At 37.6% G+C, this 17,304-nt stretch overlaps 1 protein-coding gene across 2 annotated transcripts in view; it reads right to left on the reverse strand.

The window, feature by feature from the left end:
• Positions 1–17,304, reverse strand: part of APBB1IP (amyloid beta precursor protein binding family B member 1 interacting protein) — a 105,863-nt gene that overhangs the window by 63,017 nt on the left and 25,542 nt on the right. For both annotated transcript variants that reach the window (XM_058681669.1, XM_058681670.1), the window contains exon 2: positions 4,858–4,929. In XM_058681669.1, the coding sequence (XP_058537652.1) occupies positions 4,858–4,929 (72 nt within the window). The remainder of the gene's footprint in view (positions 1–4,857; positions 4,930–17,304) is intronic.

Consider the following 17,304-nt stretch of genomic DNA (forward strand, 5'->3'; position numbering starts at 1 on the left):
GGATGAATCTGCCAGTACATAATAAAATATTATGCTTTTTCTTTTTTTTAAACTGTTTTTATTTATTTTTGAGAGAGAGAGAGAGCAAGAGCTGGGGAGGGGCAGAGAGAGGGAGACACAGAACCCTGAGGCAGGCTCCAGGCTCTGAGCTGTCAGCACAGAGCCTGATGCAGGGTTTGAACTCGTGAACCTCTAGATCATGACCTGGGCAGAAGTTGCACACAATCCACTGAGCCATCCAGGCGCCCCTATGCTTTTTCTTATCTAATAAAACTCTTATTAAAAAGAAATTAAGACAGAATAAGTTATCAATTTTGTAAATAAAAGCTTTGGATTGAAAAGGTGACTTCCTCCATGATTTGAAAGCTATATTACACATACAATCTAAATTTCCAAAAATGTTTTTATGTCTATAGTTTGAGAGGTGATTTCCCCCATCCTGCAACATGAACATGTTCATGATAGTAAGTGCATCCTTTGATGTTAATTGGATTTGGTAAATAATATCCTTGTTCATGTCTTAGATGTCCGAAGGAAACGAATCATTATACACTTGAGAATAAAACAATGGAATATCCTCAATTATAAGTAGAAACAAAAAAAGACCATTAATTAAGAAGTTAAAAAAATTAACCCAAGCAAGTTAGTATTAAGGATAAAGTATAAGGAAAAGTGACTGCAGCCCCAGAATTCATTCTGAAAAACAGAATAAGCAAAACTGTGGAGAAGAGAGGAAGTTGATTGATTAAACAATGGGGAAAATACCAGAACAAAGGAAAGTACAAAGAATTTCATCAATGAGCTCCTTCACCGTGACTAAGAAGTCTAACATCACAATTAGGGTAGCTGATTAATCTTTGCTCAGGACATAATCACCATGCTATTCAAAGAAATCAGAAGGAGTTCTCTAACAAAATATTAATACATACATGTGTGATAAAACAGGCTTCCAGTTAGAGAGAAGGAAAAAAAGAAAGGTAATTGATTTCCAGAAGGAGTTCCCTTTATCCTAGGAAAGTCACTCAAAGCCCAAAATGAAATAAAGAATGCAACATGTTCTCTATGTGTCTGGTGTGGCCTGTGAATGATTTTAGGTGGTATACAAAAACGCAATGAAAATTTAAATTATTGGGTATCTCCTTTGGATGTTTGAGAAAAAATCAAATTAGAACATCTACTTGAGACAGAGTTTAATTTTAAAAACCAATTAATGACAAACATTAAGAAAATAATTGGACAGTGGGTTGCAGCATGACAAAAATAATGAAAGTGATATGTGAATGACTAAAGATTGAGAACATTGCTCTGTACTCACTAACCTTAAAAATCATATGCTTCAGTGTGTATTTCATCAGATGTTGTATAATGGTGACTTTCTAATTCTTCATTCCTTTTCAATGTTTAATTGGAACTTTACTATATTTATTTTTTTTAATGTTTATTTATTTTTGAGACAGAGGGAGACAGAGCGTGAGTGGGGGAGGGGCACAGAGAGAGGGAGACACAGAACCTGAAACAGGCTCCAGGCTCTGAGCTGTCAGCACAGAGCCCGATGTGGGGCTCGAACCCACGAACCGTGAGATCATGACCTGAGGTGATGTCGGACGCTTAACCAACTGAGCCACCGAAGCGTCCCTGGAACTTTACTATAAAGAAGAACTTTCTCTCACCAATTATTTGTTTAGTCTGAAATATAGTGTAACTAAGACTATAGAAAGACTAAAGCAAATGCCTGGTTCTTTCTCTTTATTTATCAATTTTCAGAGTGGTAAGTTAATGCTCTGTCAATTTCCAATGGTGACCAACAGTTTTGTTTTTGTTGTTTTTATTTATTTTTGGTATCAATATGAATTCAGAATTTATTTATTTGTTTTTTTCCATGTAGGTATTTAAACTTTTTATATATGTATTTCCTTCTTTCTTTCATGGCTTGGGGGTGTCATATCTTGCTTAGAAAAGCTACCTACATCTTAAGATTAGATAAACATTTTTCTCATGTTTTCTTCTATGGATATATTTCGTATATTTAGATCTCTGATGCATGGAGCTCATTTTGGTGTAAGGTATGAAGAAGAAATTCAGCTTTTCATTTTCCAGACACTATTCCAACACAATTTATTAAATATTTCCTTTTGCTACTTATTTAAAATGCCACTTTTATCATATTTTAAATTCTTGTATATATTTGGATCTAAATCTGTTTCATGAATCCGTCTTCATGTATCATTACCTCTTCTTTTTCATATTTTCCTGGATATTTGTATATTTAAATTTTTGTCATACAAATAGTGGAAATGGCTTGGCTCCCCTTCTGCATAAAAAATCCAGTCAGTATATATACTGGTTTCTAGCTTTTATGTCTCTCTATGCATAGATATACATACATAAACATAATTTCTATATACATAAATATACATACATATGTAAACATATATATATATATACATACACATACATATAACACACATAAGTGTATATATAGAGAGAGACAGAGGGAAATGATAATGCAAATGGAGTAACATGTTAATGAGCTATTTGAAAGAAAAGTAAATGGGAATTCTTTGGCTTTTGTTTGTTTTTTTAATGTTTATTTGGGAGAGAGAGAGACCATGTGCATGTGCACACTTGTGTGTTTGTGTGTGGCGGGGGGGCAGAGGGTGAGAGGGAATCCCAAACAGGATCCATGCTCAGCACAGAGCCTGACATGGGGCTCAATCCCATGACCATGAGATCATGACCTGAGCCAAAATCAAGAGTTGGATGCTTAACTGAGACACCCAGGTGCCCCAAATGGGAGTTCTTTGTATTATTCTTTCACTTTTCTCTAAGCTTAAAATTATTTCAAAATAAAAAAGTTAAAATCACCTTATTACATTTTAGTTTCCTTTAATTTTGCTCTTTTGGGAAATTAGGAAGCATATGGTTAATCTAACCATCTCAACCACACTGCAGTTTCAAATAATAGAGTATGTACAAAATTCACAAATGAGGATTAAAATACAGCTTTTCTAATGGCCCAAAAAATACCCAGTAAGGTCAAAGTGCACTTGATAATGGCTGAAATGAAGCCTAGATTTTAAACTCAAGGACAAAGTGGGGCTTTTTGTTTACTGTGAAATCTTGAGGCCTACCTGTTGGGAGAAGTGTATTAGCCAAGCAAGCCCTGTGACTACATCCACATGAGCACAATAAAGAAAGGGAAAACACCAGAAAGGCCTGGAGTGGAGGCAGGTTCAAGACACTACAAGGGGTCCTGTCCCCATTCCTCAGTTACAGTAACAACACTCAGCTGTGGTCCTGTGAAAACCCCAGACTGCAACCAATCAGAACAATCCCTCCTCCAACTGGAGCAGAAGTGAGTGAATGAATGAAGGGAGACCACAGATGGTCACTCAACCCTTCCCTTTCGGGGCCCATGTTTAGTCCCCTCCTTGACAGGAGTGTGGTTACCATCCTAACACTCACTGTTAATCAGCACCCCTTTCATCTTAGCTTAGTGTCTCATATTTTGTTTCTTCCTTCATAGTGTCTAAGCTTTCTTGAATTTTACACAAAGTTTAAGTAGGCGCTAACTAAAATTGATTTGTTTTTCCTGAAATAAATGTTTTTTAAAACACAGACTATTCTTAATTTATTTTTGGAAAACTTTCAGATCTCTTATTTAGGAATACTGGATTATTCTTATTATAATATTTTATGTGAAAAGTGATGAGCTGACTATGCTCTGAATCAAAGAAGCATTTATTAGAACACTATAAGACATGCTAATGCTTACCTGACTTTGTAACCTGGGTCACTGGCCCTCAGGTCAGCAGCCCCCTGGGCTCCAATTAGCCCAAAATAGGGGTTATCTGAGTTAATCTAGTCCTGGTTCCAGTAGTTTTTTCTAGATGTGAAGCTGCCTCGGTGGTCTTTATGCTACTCTGAGAGGACTAAGTTCTTCTAGTCTAATCAGAAGCCATGATAACTTCCACTCACCCTTTAAAATGTAGCATTCCCTCAAAGATTGGTAAAGAATCTTTACTAAAAATTCTTTAAAGATTCAGGTGATTTTCTTGGCTAGTCTTTTTTTTTTTTAATGCGTATTTATTTATTTTGAGAGAGTGTGCGCATGAGTCAAGGAGGGGCAGAGAGAGCTGGAGAGAGAGAATCTCAAGTAGGCTCTGTGCTGTCAGCACAGAGCATGATGCGGGGCTTGATCTCACGTGCCGTGAGATCATGACCTAAGCTGAAATCAAGAGTCAGATGCTTAACTGACTGAGCCACTCAGGTACCCCAAGCTTGGCTGGTCTTGGCTAGTAACTGCAGGGGAAATAGTTCAGTGATGATGGTTTTGAAGGTTTACTTGGGAAAAATTCCTCTATTGGCTAAATATTTCAACATGATGAGCATGGGAACTGCCATAACAGAACATATATGTGACCAATGTATTCAATTAACTGAACTCTGAGGATATAATCAGGAAAACAGCTTTGTTTTATTCCCCACCACTATTATAGTTACATAAATTACATACAATACTGTCAATTTCCAGTTGTTCTTTTTAAAAAAAATTTTTTTTTAACGTTTATTTATTTTTGAGACAGAGAGAGACAGAGCATGAATGGGGGAGGGTCAGAGAGAGGGAGACACAGAATCTGAAACAGGCTCCAGGCTCCGAGCCTTCAGCACAGAGCCCAACGCGGGACTCAAACCCACAGACCACGAGATCATGACCCGAGCCGAAGTCAGCCGCTCACCCGACTGAGCCACCCAGGCGGCCCCAGTTGTTCTTTTTTTAAAGATAGCTCTCTCATATTAAAATCAAATACTGTAAACCCATCTTTTACTAATTTCAAGTTAAAAAGAGGATCTTACCTGGGTCAGGAGATCCATCTCTCCCAGCAAATTGCTGAACATTTGGTCTATATCTTCATTTGACTCACCCATCTGAAAAACAGAAAAAAAAAACAAAAACGCAGATATAAGCAATCTAATAAAAGCCTGGTCCCTGGATAATTGTCTCATCTCTTTATTTCCCCAAGAGCTGTATCCATGGACAAGTAAGTCGAAAAGAGAAGGCTATGGAGAGAAAGGTTCCTTGCAGCCCGAAATTCCATCCCTGACCTCTCTCCAATCTGCTTGGTCCAAGACTCAACCAAGCCCTAGGCACTTTGTCAGAGCGACAATTAGACTCTATTACTCTATTTTCTCAGACCAAACTAGTCTCCATGCGTCCAAGTGGACAAAGTGGGTAGCTAAAAAATTGGGATGGCCAGGAAGGGCAAGGAAGGGGACTTCAACAAGAGATGGCCACGAGACCATGGAACTAGCACATTCCTAAGTAGCAGACACACCTGAAAGAATCAAGTGTACATGCATGTAGGCAGGGAGGCATATATTTGAATCCAAGGAAGCCATTCAGTAAATGCTTGGGGTCAGACCACGCAAGGTAAGGAGGTGTGGGGCTGTGTGTAAAAGTCTGAGTCAGGGAGGATGCAAACACAGCATCAGTGAACAGAGATGGGATAACAAAGAGGGAAGATCTCATTTTAGGTAGGTTGTTGGGCTGTATTTATCACAGTCTGAGAGGGAAAGATTGCTGCAGGCAGGTCCTGCCTCTGGTTGGGGAGGGGAGCAATACCAGGATCCACTCACAGGTGGTTTCAATCCCTCCCAGTTGCTTCCAAAACAGTTGAACCACACCCTCCCTTCTTTAAATTACCTATAACATGGAGAAAAGAAAGTATGTCAACAAAGTACTCACACACTGTCCTCTCAAACAATTCATCTGGTATTCAAAATCTTGTGATGGATGATTCATTTATTACTTTAATTTTTAAATGTTTATTTATTTTTCAGAGAGAGAGAGAGAGAGAGAGGGAGACACAGAATCCAAAGCAGGCTTCAGGCTCTGAGCTGTCAGCACAGAGCCTGATGCAGGGCTCAAACCCACAAACCAGAAGACCATGACCTAAGCCAAAGTTGGACGCTTAACTGAGTGAGCCACTGAGGCACCCCCATGTATTACTTTAATAAGAGGAAATTAGCAGGATAAACAACAAAATTCCAGAAATACCCATGTGAATTTATTTTCATCAGGATGTTATGCAGTACAATGTGACAAAATAAAAAAATCCTTCAGATGAATTATTATTAACAGGGAAAGTTAGGAGTGTTAAGAGTATCGTGGTGAACATTTCATAACATATATAATTGTCAAATCACTATCTTGTACACCTGACACCAATATGATATGCAAACTATATTTTTATTTTAAAAAGAGTGTTAGCATTAATACATTTTAAATCTTTCATAAGAGAAAAGTAATCCACTCAGAGTAGAAAAAATAAATTTATTTGCTGATCTGAAAAGTGCCTTCCAGTGTTACAAAAAAAACTCATAGAAAACAAAGATGGTATTAATAAAAAGAACACTGCCATTAATGATTTCTCTTAAATCATTAAATTTGGAAAAACACTAAAATGATGAAGATAAAGTTTTGGAAACAAATGTGACAATGATGAATCAGAAAAACCTATTGAGCCCAAAGACCTTAGTTTCTCAGCCTGTAGACACCACCCATACATAGCGGGCTAAGGACATGCCAGAGTGAATCACACACCTAAGATGGAAATAACTCAGAACAACAGCATTCTCATGACCTCTGCTGAAACTCTTCCTGTGTTCATCTGGTAAAAATCTTTCCCCCTGCCCTTTCATTCCTTTTTCCTAGAGTCTGTTGGTATTGGATTATTAAAAGGAGTCAACCTCAAAATCAGGCTGTAAATCTGCTATTGAATGAATCACAGTTTAAAAGAGTTCGTAACCTTGGTGAAAATAATGAGACATTTGAGTTAAGGGCCTTTTTAACATAAGTTTGGACTGGAGAGGCTGGGTGGCTCAGTCAGTTAAGCATTGGACTCTTGGTTTCAGCTCAGGTTATGATCTCACAATTTGTGAGTTTGCACCCTGCAATGGGCTCTGCACTGACAGGTATGGTGCCTGCCTGGGATTCTCTCTCTTCCTACTCTCTGTTGGCCTCTCTCAAAATAAATGAACTTAAAAACATAAAGAAAACATACGTTTGGATTAATCTGCAAGTTCAACCATCTTACATATTTACCCTCCCTACAAGAAAACCTTATTTTTGGCATAGACAGAATAAGAGTTACAGGGATATATATGTATGTATATAGTGTATACACATACGCACACATCTAAGCACATGAAAAAATAGGGCTGCATCTATCTGGATCTGTGGTATCCTCCAAAGGTCAAAATCAAGATTAAAAAGACAGAGAGCCAAAGAGAGAAAGAGAACACCCAGCCCTGATAGCTCAGAATGTTATTTGGGTCAGCAGTCCAAACGAGCAGGGGTGGAGCAGCCTTACTGAGGCAATGGATTGCAAAACAAGCAATGTGCACATCATGATTGGGTGGAATTAACATCTTTTTGTGAGTATGTAATTTTTGAGTTCCTTTTGGGTCTGGGGAAGAATGACAAACTGTTGATTAAGAAAAACTGGAATAATACTTTACCAAATAGATTTGTTTTGATTTTTTTTTTCATGGAAGGAAGGGAGTAGCTAGAAGAGGGGTGGGTCATTGAGGTTGCACACTCAGACTGAAATTCTACGTTAGAGAATCCCTGAATGACAACAGAATTTCCCATAATGCTCAGTATTTCCTTAAGGCTCAAATTTCTAAGCTTCAGTTTTTATCCTCAAGTAGTTTCTCTTCTCCATGTATATAAATTTTTTTTTAATATTTATTTTTGTGAGACAGAGAGAGAGAGAGGCACAGAGAGAGGGAGACAGAGAATCTGAAGCAGGTTTTGCACTGTCAGTGGGCTTGAACCCATGAACTGTGAGATCATGACCTGAGCCAAAGTTGGACACTCAACCGACTGAGCTACCCAGGTGTCCCTGTTCTCCATGTATATAAATCTCGTAACATTCAAATATACATATTTGAAAATCTATCCACACAATGGATTAACAATTCCAGCCATAATTTTGGGCCTAGATCAGGACAGATCTTACTTTATCTGTCAGAGTAGTTTGCCTGAAAATAGCCCATCATCTTACGGGCAACTTCTATCATTATTGCCCTTCTGGCGCATTCTCATCCCACATGCCCTAACTTGGCTAATAGTCATTATTCACTTATTAGTCCGATTTAGAAACCTTGGCCTAGTCCTTGACTCCTCCCATTCTTCCATCTAATAGTAAAAAAAAAAAAAAAAAAAAAATCCTGTTGGTTTTCTCCTGTAGAGCCCTCCCCTTTCCTTCATCCTCACTATCAAGCCATGGTTCAGCCCCTCATCAGCTCATCCCACCTCCAGCTTCCTAGATCCCCTGCTCAAGCCTCACTACTATCACTGCAAATTGGATGAATCTGAAATGCAGATTTGAGTGTGTCACTCTTTTGCTTAAAACCATGCCATGGTGATCATGATGAAGTAAGTGCAAAGAGTTCAGGTCTCAGCCTATCTTTCAAAGTCCTTCATAGCAGCCCTTGACATTGTCTGAAGAGGCTTTAAAAAATTCTCTTTGCCTTTGTATATGCTTTCCTATCCCTGTATCCTTCATAAAATCCTAGTTATTCAAAATCCAGCTCTCATGTCAACACTTCAATGGTATCTTCATAGCCAGCTGGTAACCATATCTGTAAATCCTGGCCCCAAAAACAACCTTGATAAGGTATTTCACCTTCTTAGGTTTGTTTCCTTGTCTGTAAAATAAAAGGAATAACATGTGATTCATAGGATTGTTGACATTTTGCAAGATACTATATGGTTCTTGGCATAAGCACTCAGTAATAGCATTTACCATAGTGAATTATGCTCTTTTTTTAAAAAAAAATGTTTTATTTATTTATTTTGAGAGAGAGACCGAGTGAGTAGGGGAAGTGCAGAAAGAGAGGGAGCGACAGAATCCCAAGCAGGCCCCATACCCAGTATGGAGCCAGAAAAGAGATTCAGTCCCATGTGAGATCACAACCTGAACTGATATCAAGAGCTGGATGTTTAACCAACTGAGCCACCCAGGCTTCCCAAATCATGCTTTTTTGTTACTGTGTTTGAACGTGTTTCCAGACTGGGAGCTGTTATTAAGTAAGGATCAGATCTCATTCATCTTTGTGTTTAAAAATGCTTTGGGGGCACCTGGATGGGCCAGTTGGTTAAATCTCCAACTCGATTTCCGATCAGGTCATGATTCTTCATAGTTCATGAGATTGAGCCCTGAGTCGGGCTCCACACGCTAACAGTGAGGAGCCTGCTTGGGATTCTCTCTCTCCCTCGCTCTCTGCCCCTCCCCCACTCGTGTGTGTGTGTATGTGTGTGCGTGCACACACATTCTCACTCTCTCTGTCTCTCAAAATGAACAAATAAACTTAAATGCTTTGTTGAAAGCCTAGAGAGAATAAATAACCTCCCAGCCTAGTGGGAAGAAGTGAGCTAAGGCTGAGGTCTCAGACCACACAGAAAACTCTATTAATCCAGCTTCTATGCCCAGACGTGGATCCTGCTGCATTGCACTCAGACATGCGACATTCCAGGGCTGGACAGTCCTTGGGAGGTCACTAAGTCCCAGGATTCCTTTAACTATCAAGACATTTAAACAGAAAGTCTGCTTCTAAAGCTGCTGTCACAGCTGTAGGATTGTGGAACCTCACTCACTAGAGCAACAGTTCACTTTTTTTAGTGCTAAATGAATGAAAACTGAAATTTATACCGATAAACTCTATTGGTAAACACAAAGGTTTCATTGGGGCTTATATATACTTAGGCCTCAATCAGTTTTCATGCTCACAATTTTTGCTGCTTTGAGAAAAATCTAATAGCTATCAGGCAATTTGGGTGACATTATCAATGGCATTCTTTCTTATCTAATTAAATTTGAAGTCAGTTAATGTTTCAAGCAGTAGGTTAATTAACCAGTATTTAATAAGACAAAACAAGTTATGTCTTCTATCTTATTTATTTATTCACATTATATATCTAATTTTAACCATATAAACATAGATTTATACCATAATTCTGAATGAAAATGTAACAGCTTAATTATATAGTAATATATCAGGTTATCTCTTAGCACTTTAACATATAATTAATATATATGTGTTTTGCTATTTACATATAATTATCTGCTTCTGGATTGCACTGGGTTTCAAAATAGAGAATAAATAATGTGTATGTGTGTATTTGATGATGCTATATTTTTTATTTTTCATGTATTTAAACGTGAATTTGCTAATCTGTAAAATAAAAATGAACACACATATGAACATGTTCGAGTACTCCCCTCATATATGTTATACTCTCTTGCTGTGAAATGAGTTTTGAGCATAATAGTATTAAAGGGGTTATTTGATATATTTAAAACTAAAAGATTTACTCATTATATATACAATTTTGAATATTAAACAAAATTGATAATAATACATTTACAAGCATTTTTCATAAAATTGTACCTTTCACAAAAAGTAGTTTTAAAAAAAAGCCTTAAAAAGGACTTTAAAAAAGTGCTCCTAACAACTTCTGTATAAAATCAAAAGGTTAAGATTTTTTTCCTTGTGATTATCAGTTCTTGGCTTTACAGAAATGATGTACACGGTGGCAGTCAGCATCAGTGAAGAACCTGGTGTTATACACATTTTTTTATAAGGTGCTTTTGTCAAATGCCTGCTTTCTTGTAAGCACCAGATCAAGGTATAAATTTGTAGATGGGTCTAATTTGAATGCTTCAAAGCTCACCTTTTCAGCTATGCTCTTAGTTACGTCTAATCTTTACGTGAATTTAGATACTGGTACCAAAAACAGAATGAAAGAATATCTTTTAGTAAAATTAAAATAATAAAATAACTAGGGATGAATAAAAAATTACTTTCCAATCATTAAAATGAATCGATTAAGTTCAGACAAGTTAGAATTGGTCTCCAAAATTCTACCAGAACAGATGCTTTCTCTCTCTGTTCTGTGCATGGCTGTGGGTTGAAAGAGAGACGACTCTCCCTGTTCCTTCACCTGCATGATGATCATAACTATTCACACACAATTAGGTGTTCTCCCTCTGTGCCACAAATTGTTCTTGTGCTTTACATGTACTGACTGATTAGATCCATCCTCACAACCACCCTGATAGGACACTTTTATTTTCCCTATTTTATAGATGAGGAAACTAAGGCTCCTAGAGGTTAAGTAACTTGCCCGAGGCTACACCATTCAAGTCAGTCAAGAAGCATTTATTGACCCCAGACACTGTTAACAAACATCTGGAAGAGTTTTCCACAACAGTATTTCTCTTCGTCTATGTGTCAAGGATTAAATATCCAGACTTTATCTACTTACTGTATGTCTTCTTATTTTGAAGACAGTTAAAAATGTTTGCATCTTTGCATTGAGGTTGTAATTTTTTAACTTTACATGTTATTTTGGGTTTCTTTGTGCAGGTAAGCAATGCTTTGAGTCTACAGCTAGATTACCAGAGCCTAAATATAACTAGAATTAATAAGAAAAAAATAGTTGAAAAATTAGAGGCTCTCTGTCCATATGAATTGGCTTTGGTATTTTTTTTATTATTTTTTAAAAAAATTTTTAATGTTTATTTATTTATTTGAGAGAGAGGGACAGAATGTGAGCAGGGGAGGGGCAGAGAGAGAGAGAGGCAGACACAGAATCCTAAGCAGGCTCCAGGCTCTGACCTGTCAGCACAGAGCCCAACACGGGGCTCGAACTCACAAACCATGAGATCAACGACCTGAGGTGAAGCTGGACACCCAACCAACTGACCCACCCAGGCGTCCCTGGTATTTTTATTACTTTTAAATTAAAAAAAAAATAGCAGGCCATGTTCCTTTTTTTTCCAAGTGAAAAAATCAGCCTACACAATTACAGATATCAAAAAAGAGAAAATTAAAAAAAAAATTCTGTTAATTACAGGGATCACACTTAGTATGGAATAAGGAGTGTAGAATCCAGAAGATCCCAAATGCTGGTGGGAACTATGACGTGACTAGTGTACAGTATGATTGGAAACTAATTGACAATATTGAATTTTACCTGATTCCTTCAGTGTAGTTTTTTTGCAAAATGCAATGAAAGCACTTATCAAGAGGAAGTGGTTCACGGAACAACACAGCACATGGTTAAAGGTTCTTGCAATGTTTGGGGGAGGGGGGAAGCTGAAGCTTCTGTGTAACATAAAACAGGAAATAGAAGCATCTCTAAATTACACATAATATCAAATAACACTCAACAAACATCTAAGATGAAGAAATCTCTCAGTCAACTTAATAGGCTTTATACAGTACACCTGAATAAGTGAAAATTTTAAGCAATAAGCTAACAGTTACTAAGTTAATAGGATAATTACTATGATCACATGAACAATACAAACCAAACACAACAATCATTCACAAAGGAAATTCTTGTGCATGTTGGGGATATGCATATATATGGTAATGCAAAAGGAACAGTCAAGACAATAGGATTCTTCAGTAAGCAATACTGTGATGGCAAGAGTTCAGTGGAAAAAACATCTGTAAATGAAAAAGGAAACATGAAATGATGTGCTTTATTTCAATAATTTAAAAACCACTATGGAGGTGCTTGGAAAAACCTTAGAATTTGTCACAGTATACACACACACACACACACATACACAGAACATGAGATGGACTACCATATTTTTTTAAAGTATGATTTTTAAATGTATTTATTTCCAAATTGCTTTGCTTTTGAGTGAATGCAGGGTGGAGAAGGGCAGGGTGCTGCATTATGCTAAGTTAAGTTCCAGGGTAGGTGAAAAGTGAGATGGCTGTAAAAACCCAAAAATATTCAATAGGATAAGAAGTAAACAGCATGTGACAAGGGAAACAAACTCGTATGAACTCAATATTTTCACTTCCATCTGTCCAGATGGCTTTTCTGTATCTTGGGGAGACAAATTGTAGACTATTTTTTACTTGGATATACATAGGCTGAAAAGGGAATTTTAAAATCTCGAGATTTTTCTCAAGTTGCCTTTTAATCCTATTTTGAGTATCCATATAAGGAATGGGGATCTGCTTTTGTATTTGGGATCCACTGTGACATCAAACTAAAGTAACAACATAATTTAGGTTTTTATAAGAGACAAAAATAGAAAATATTCACTAATTTGTAGATAAAAACAATGGATATTAATTTTCATACAGAAAACTCCTGTGAATATTTCTCTATACTCACCATCTCCTACTCATCTGGATTTTCTCCTAAATCTATCCCACCATGGCTGAATGTTTGTGTCCCTTCAAAATTTATATGTTGAAACCTAATCCCCAATGTGATGGTGTTTGGAGGTGGGGACTTTGGGAGGTAATTAGGTCGTGAGGGTGGAGCCCTCATGTTGGGATTAGCACCCTTGTAAGAAAAGACACAAGAAAGCTTGTTTCCTCTCTCTGGTTTTTGCCATGTGAGGATACCAGAAGATGGCCATCTGCAAACCAGGAAGAGGGCTCTCCTCAGACACCAGGTCTGCTGTTGCCTTGATCTTGGACTACCTGGGTCCAGAATTATGAGAAATAAATGTTTGTTGTTTAACCCACCTAGTTGCTGGTATTTTTGTTACAGCAGCCCAAACTGACCAAGACATATCCCAACAAGGACTTTCATGTTGCTAAATCCAATGGTTAACTCTTAGCATCTTAAACAGCATTTATCATCATTCATGGATCACTCTCTCTTAGAAATATTCTTTTCATTTGGCTTTCATAAAAGCTTTCCTTCCTGCTTTGCCTACTAACAGAGGACGACTGACTTGAAGCTAATAAAGCTTAAGCTTCAGGGCTTCTCATTTGTAAGTCCCTTGTAAGACTGTATTTCTCTTCCAGTACCCCAGCAGCATGGAACACAGTTATGGTGGGAGATCATCCTTGTCATAGTTCCAGGGCTTAGAATGGGGCCAATGGGTGCCAGCAGTACCTCCAGTTCACTTGGACTCCAGCAAAAGCTGGATCCTTAGTAGATCTCATGGACTATGGACCCCATCGGTTCCGAGGAGAAGATGTGATGGAGACATTGTTCTGCTCTGCTCCTTGCATGGGGTCACCTTGACTGAGGCTTCCTGGCCACCTTATATTATCTCCAGGACCAGCCTAGCAGTTGGGAGGTAGCAAGAACTGATGGCTGTATGGTCCTGGCTGAGCTGGACCAGCTGCTTCCTAGGCCACTGGGAGCCATGGGGTGCCATGCCATATCTAGTGACAGCAAATACCTCAATTCTCTGAGGTCTTTCTCCTGGGTAAGACACAGTGTCACAGTAAGAAACCACAGAGGAAGTTACAGATGAGGCCTTACCACAGAGAGCTTTGAGACCAAGATATACTTTTTCTAAACTATCAAAAATAAAATTAATTTTGTGCAACCATGCTGGAGGAAAGACTAAATTGTCTATTACCTCTATAGAAAATTGTATTTCAGATTCATCCTCATACAGACAGGTGATCAAAAAACATGCAGGTAAAAATGTATCAGGCAGATAATTAGTAATAATAAAAATAAGTGTTGCTTTTTGGATTTTGTTATGTTTGTGGTATGTGTTTTTAAAAAATTGGTAATTTGTTGAGATTTCCTATCTCTAAATAAATATTTTCTTGTTAATTTTTTATTCATAATTTTGTATTCTGTTTTCTAAAGAGAGTCTCCCCCAAATTGTATAATATTTAGGCCCCAGAGATCCTGGAACTGTCCTTGCCCACATCACTGGCTTCTTATTTGAGCCTCCTACATTAGTTTCTTCTCCTCTCCCTGATCTAGTTTTCCTCTTGGCCTCCATCTACAACTATTCCCTAGGTGACATCATGCTGCCTTAGGCTTTAAATATCATATACATGCTGCTAACTCCCCAAGTGTATCTCCAACCCAAACTTCTCTCTTACTTCACACATTCAACTAGTACTTAGCACCGCTCCGCCCCCTGCCCCTCTGATTTTATCTCCTTTAACTCTCCACTCACACCAGCCTACAGCTGTTCCTTGAACACTGTAGGCATGCATTTGTGCATGCGCTTCTCTGTCTGGAACACCTGTTCCTCACTTACTTACGTGGCTTGCTGTCCACTGCTGTTAGGTCTTTGCTTAAATGTTCCCTCCTTACTAAGGCCTTCCCCGACCTGTTTCAAAATCAACTCTCTTGCACAACTCCTGTTTTCCCTGCTTATATAGTCTCTCTGGTAAGCAGAGAGAACATAAGCTATATGAGGTCAGGGATCTGACTGATTTTGCTTACCGCTGGATTCCAGCAAGTAGGCCAATGTAGATACGTGATAGTGAATATTTGTTCAGTGAATGGATGAATACAATTTTTTAAATTAAAATGTAATACATTCATATATTCATTTAGGCTTCATGAGGTCAGGGTTTACCTTTATGCTTCTAGCGCTAAGCACAGTGCCTGCCTTGGTCATGGAAGACCTTCAAAAGCATTTACTAAATAAATTAATGATTTAAGAGAGAGCAGCAGAGGAGAAAAGAAGCTAGGGGGAAAGACAGATTTAAAAAAGGAAAATGATTCTACGACCATTGCCCTACTGGATGGCAAGAATAAATAGTGGATGTTGACATCAATGGATGAAAGATGGCTGGGGAATGATACTGACTCAGAGTAGCTCCCTACTCTGCTAAGTCAAGTTCCAGGGTAGGTGAGATGGCTGAGTAAGACTCCAAAATGCAAGACAGTAAGTAACAAAGATGTTACTTAACCCTTTCAAAGGCTGTAATTTTAAATGTAGAAATTGGATGGACCCAACTTTAACCAAATGATCAAACTTAGGATCATCATTGATTGGACAACCTGACACCACTGCTCCTGATGTGGTGTACTGAGGACATGGTATCACCATTATAATGCTGCTAACAGGCTGAGTCTAGTCAAGAGGAATCAATCAGACAAATCCAAATTAAGGACATTCTGCAAAACAACAAACGACTGGTTTGGACTCTTCAAAGAAAACAGATATTACAGGGATAATAAAGAAAACTTGAATATGGACTATGTATCAGAAAATGTATTAAATCAATGAAATTTCCCATGTGATAATTATACCATGATTGCGTAAGACAAGGTCTTTGTTCTTAAGAGATAAAGTGAAAAAAAAATAGAGCAAATACAATAAAATGTAAATAGCGAATCTGAATGAAGGGAATATTGATGTCCATTGCACTATTCTTGCTTTTTGCTGTTGAAGTTTTGAAGGTTTTCAAAATGAAAAGCTGGGGGGAAAAAAAGAACCAGTCTTTTAAGCTAGACAGACCTGAGTTTAAAAACACAAGGCAAAACAAAACAAAACAAAACAAAACAAAACAAAACAAAACAAAAATAGAAAGAGGAACAAGGGAGAATAAAAAGTAGAGGCAGGCAAAGACAACATAAAAGAAAAAAAAATCTATCCTGTGAACTGATACCATCATCTAATTCTCACAAAACCCATGTGGTGGTAAATATTTCTCCCATTTTCACAGATGAAGAGCATGTGGTCAGGAGTTTGAGATCACACAGAAACATAGGTGGAAAATACATTTAGACTCTCACAATGCATCCTCCAAGAGATGACACACATTCAAACACACACAGAGAAATGTAACTCTGTAGTGTGGATTACTTCATGATTTAGTTACCTTAAATCTTAAACACAATACTTACTTATGTACTGTCTGTTAAAGTTTTGTATTTTTATATCCTAAGCATGTATATCAATCACCTACTTTTTTTTTTTTTTAAGTAGGCTTCATGCCCAATGCAGGACTTGAACTCACAACCCTGAGATCAAGGCCTAGGATCAAGAATCGAACGCTCCACTGAGCCACCCAGGCACCCCACCTTTCTTCATTTACAAATAAAAGTTCTAGATATTTTCATATTATTATTGGGATGAGCTATTTCTACAATTCATTGCCAAGGTTCTCAGATTACAATTTTCAAAGTGAAAAGACACTGAAATGGCAGATAATGCATTACGAAGGATTGCCTTTTAGGTACCAGATGCCTGCCTATTAAAAGCTTCTATTAGAATTCAAGAGAAGTTGTTTAACTTCCAACAGTACTTAAGATAATAAAGAAAAATGAATCTTTGTATTTAACCAAATAAGAAATATAGAAAAATTCACAACCTTCTTTGATAAGCCTAAAAGTTATACTGTGAACTCTAAAGGTTTTAAGGAACATTGTATGGCCTTGGGTAATGAACAGCTGGGTGTCCTGGCATGCTCTGCACATCTTAACATCTTTAGATTCTCCATTTTAAGAAGTTTTATTTGTAATACTAACAAGAAATGATATGT

Source organism: Neofelis nebulosa, chromosome 8 (genome assembly GCF_028018385.1).
Source record: "Neofelis nebulosa isolate mNeoNeb1 chromosome 8, mNeoNeb1.pri, whole genome shotgun sequence".
In the NCBI taxonomy this organism is placed as follows: domain Eukaryota; kingdom Metazoa; phylum Chordata; class Mammalia; order Carnivora; family Felidae; genus Neofelis; species Neofelis nebulosa.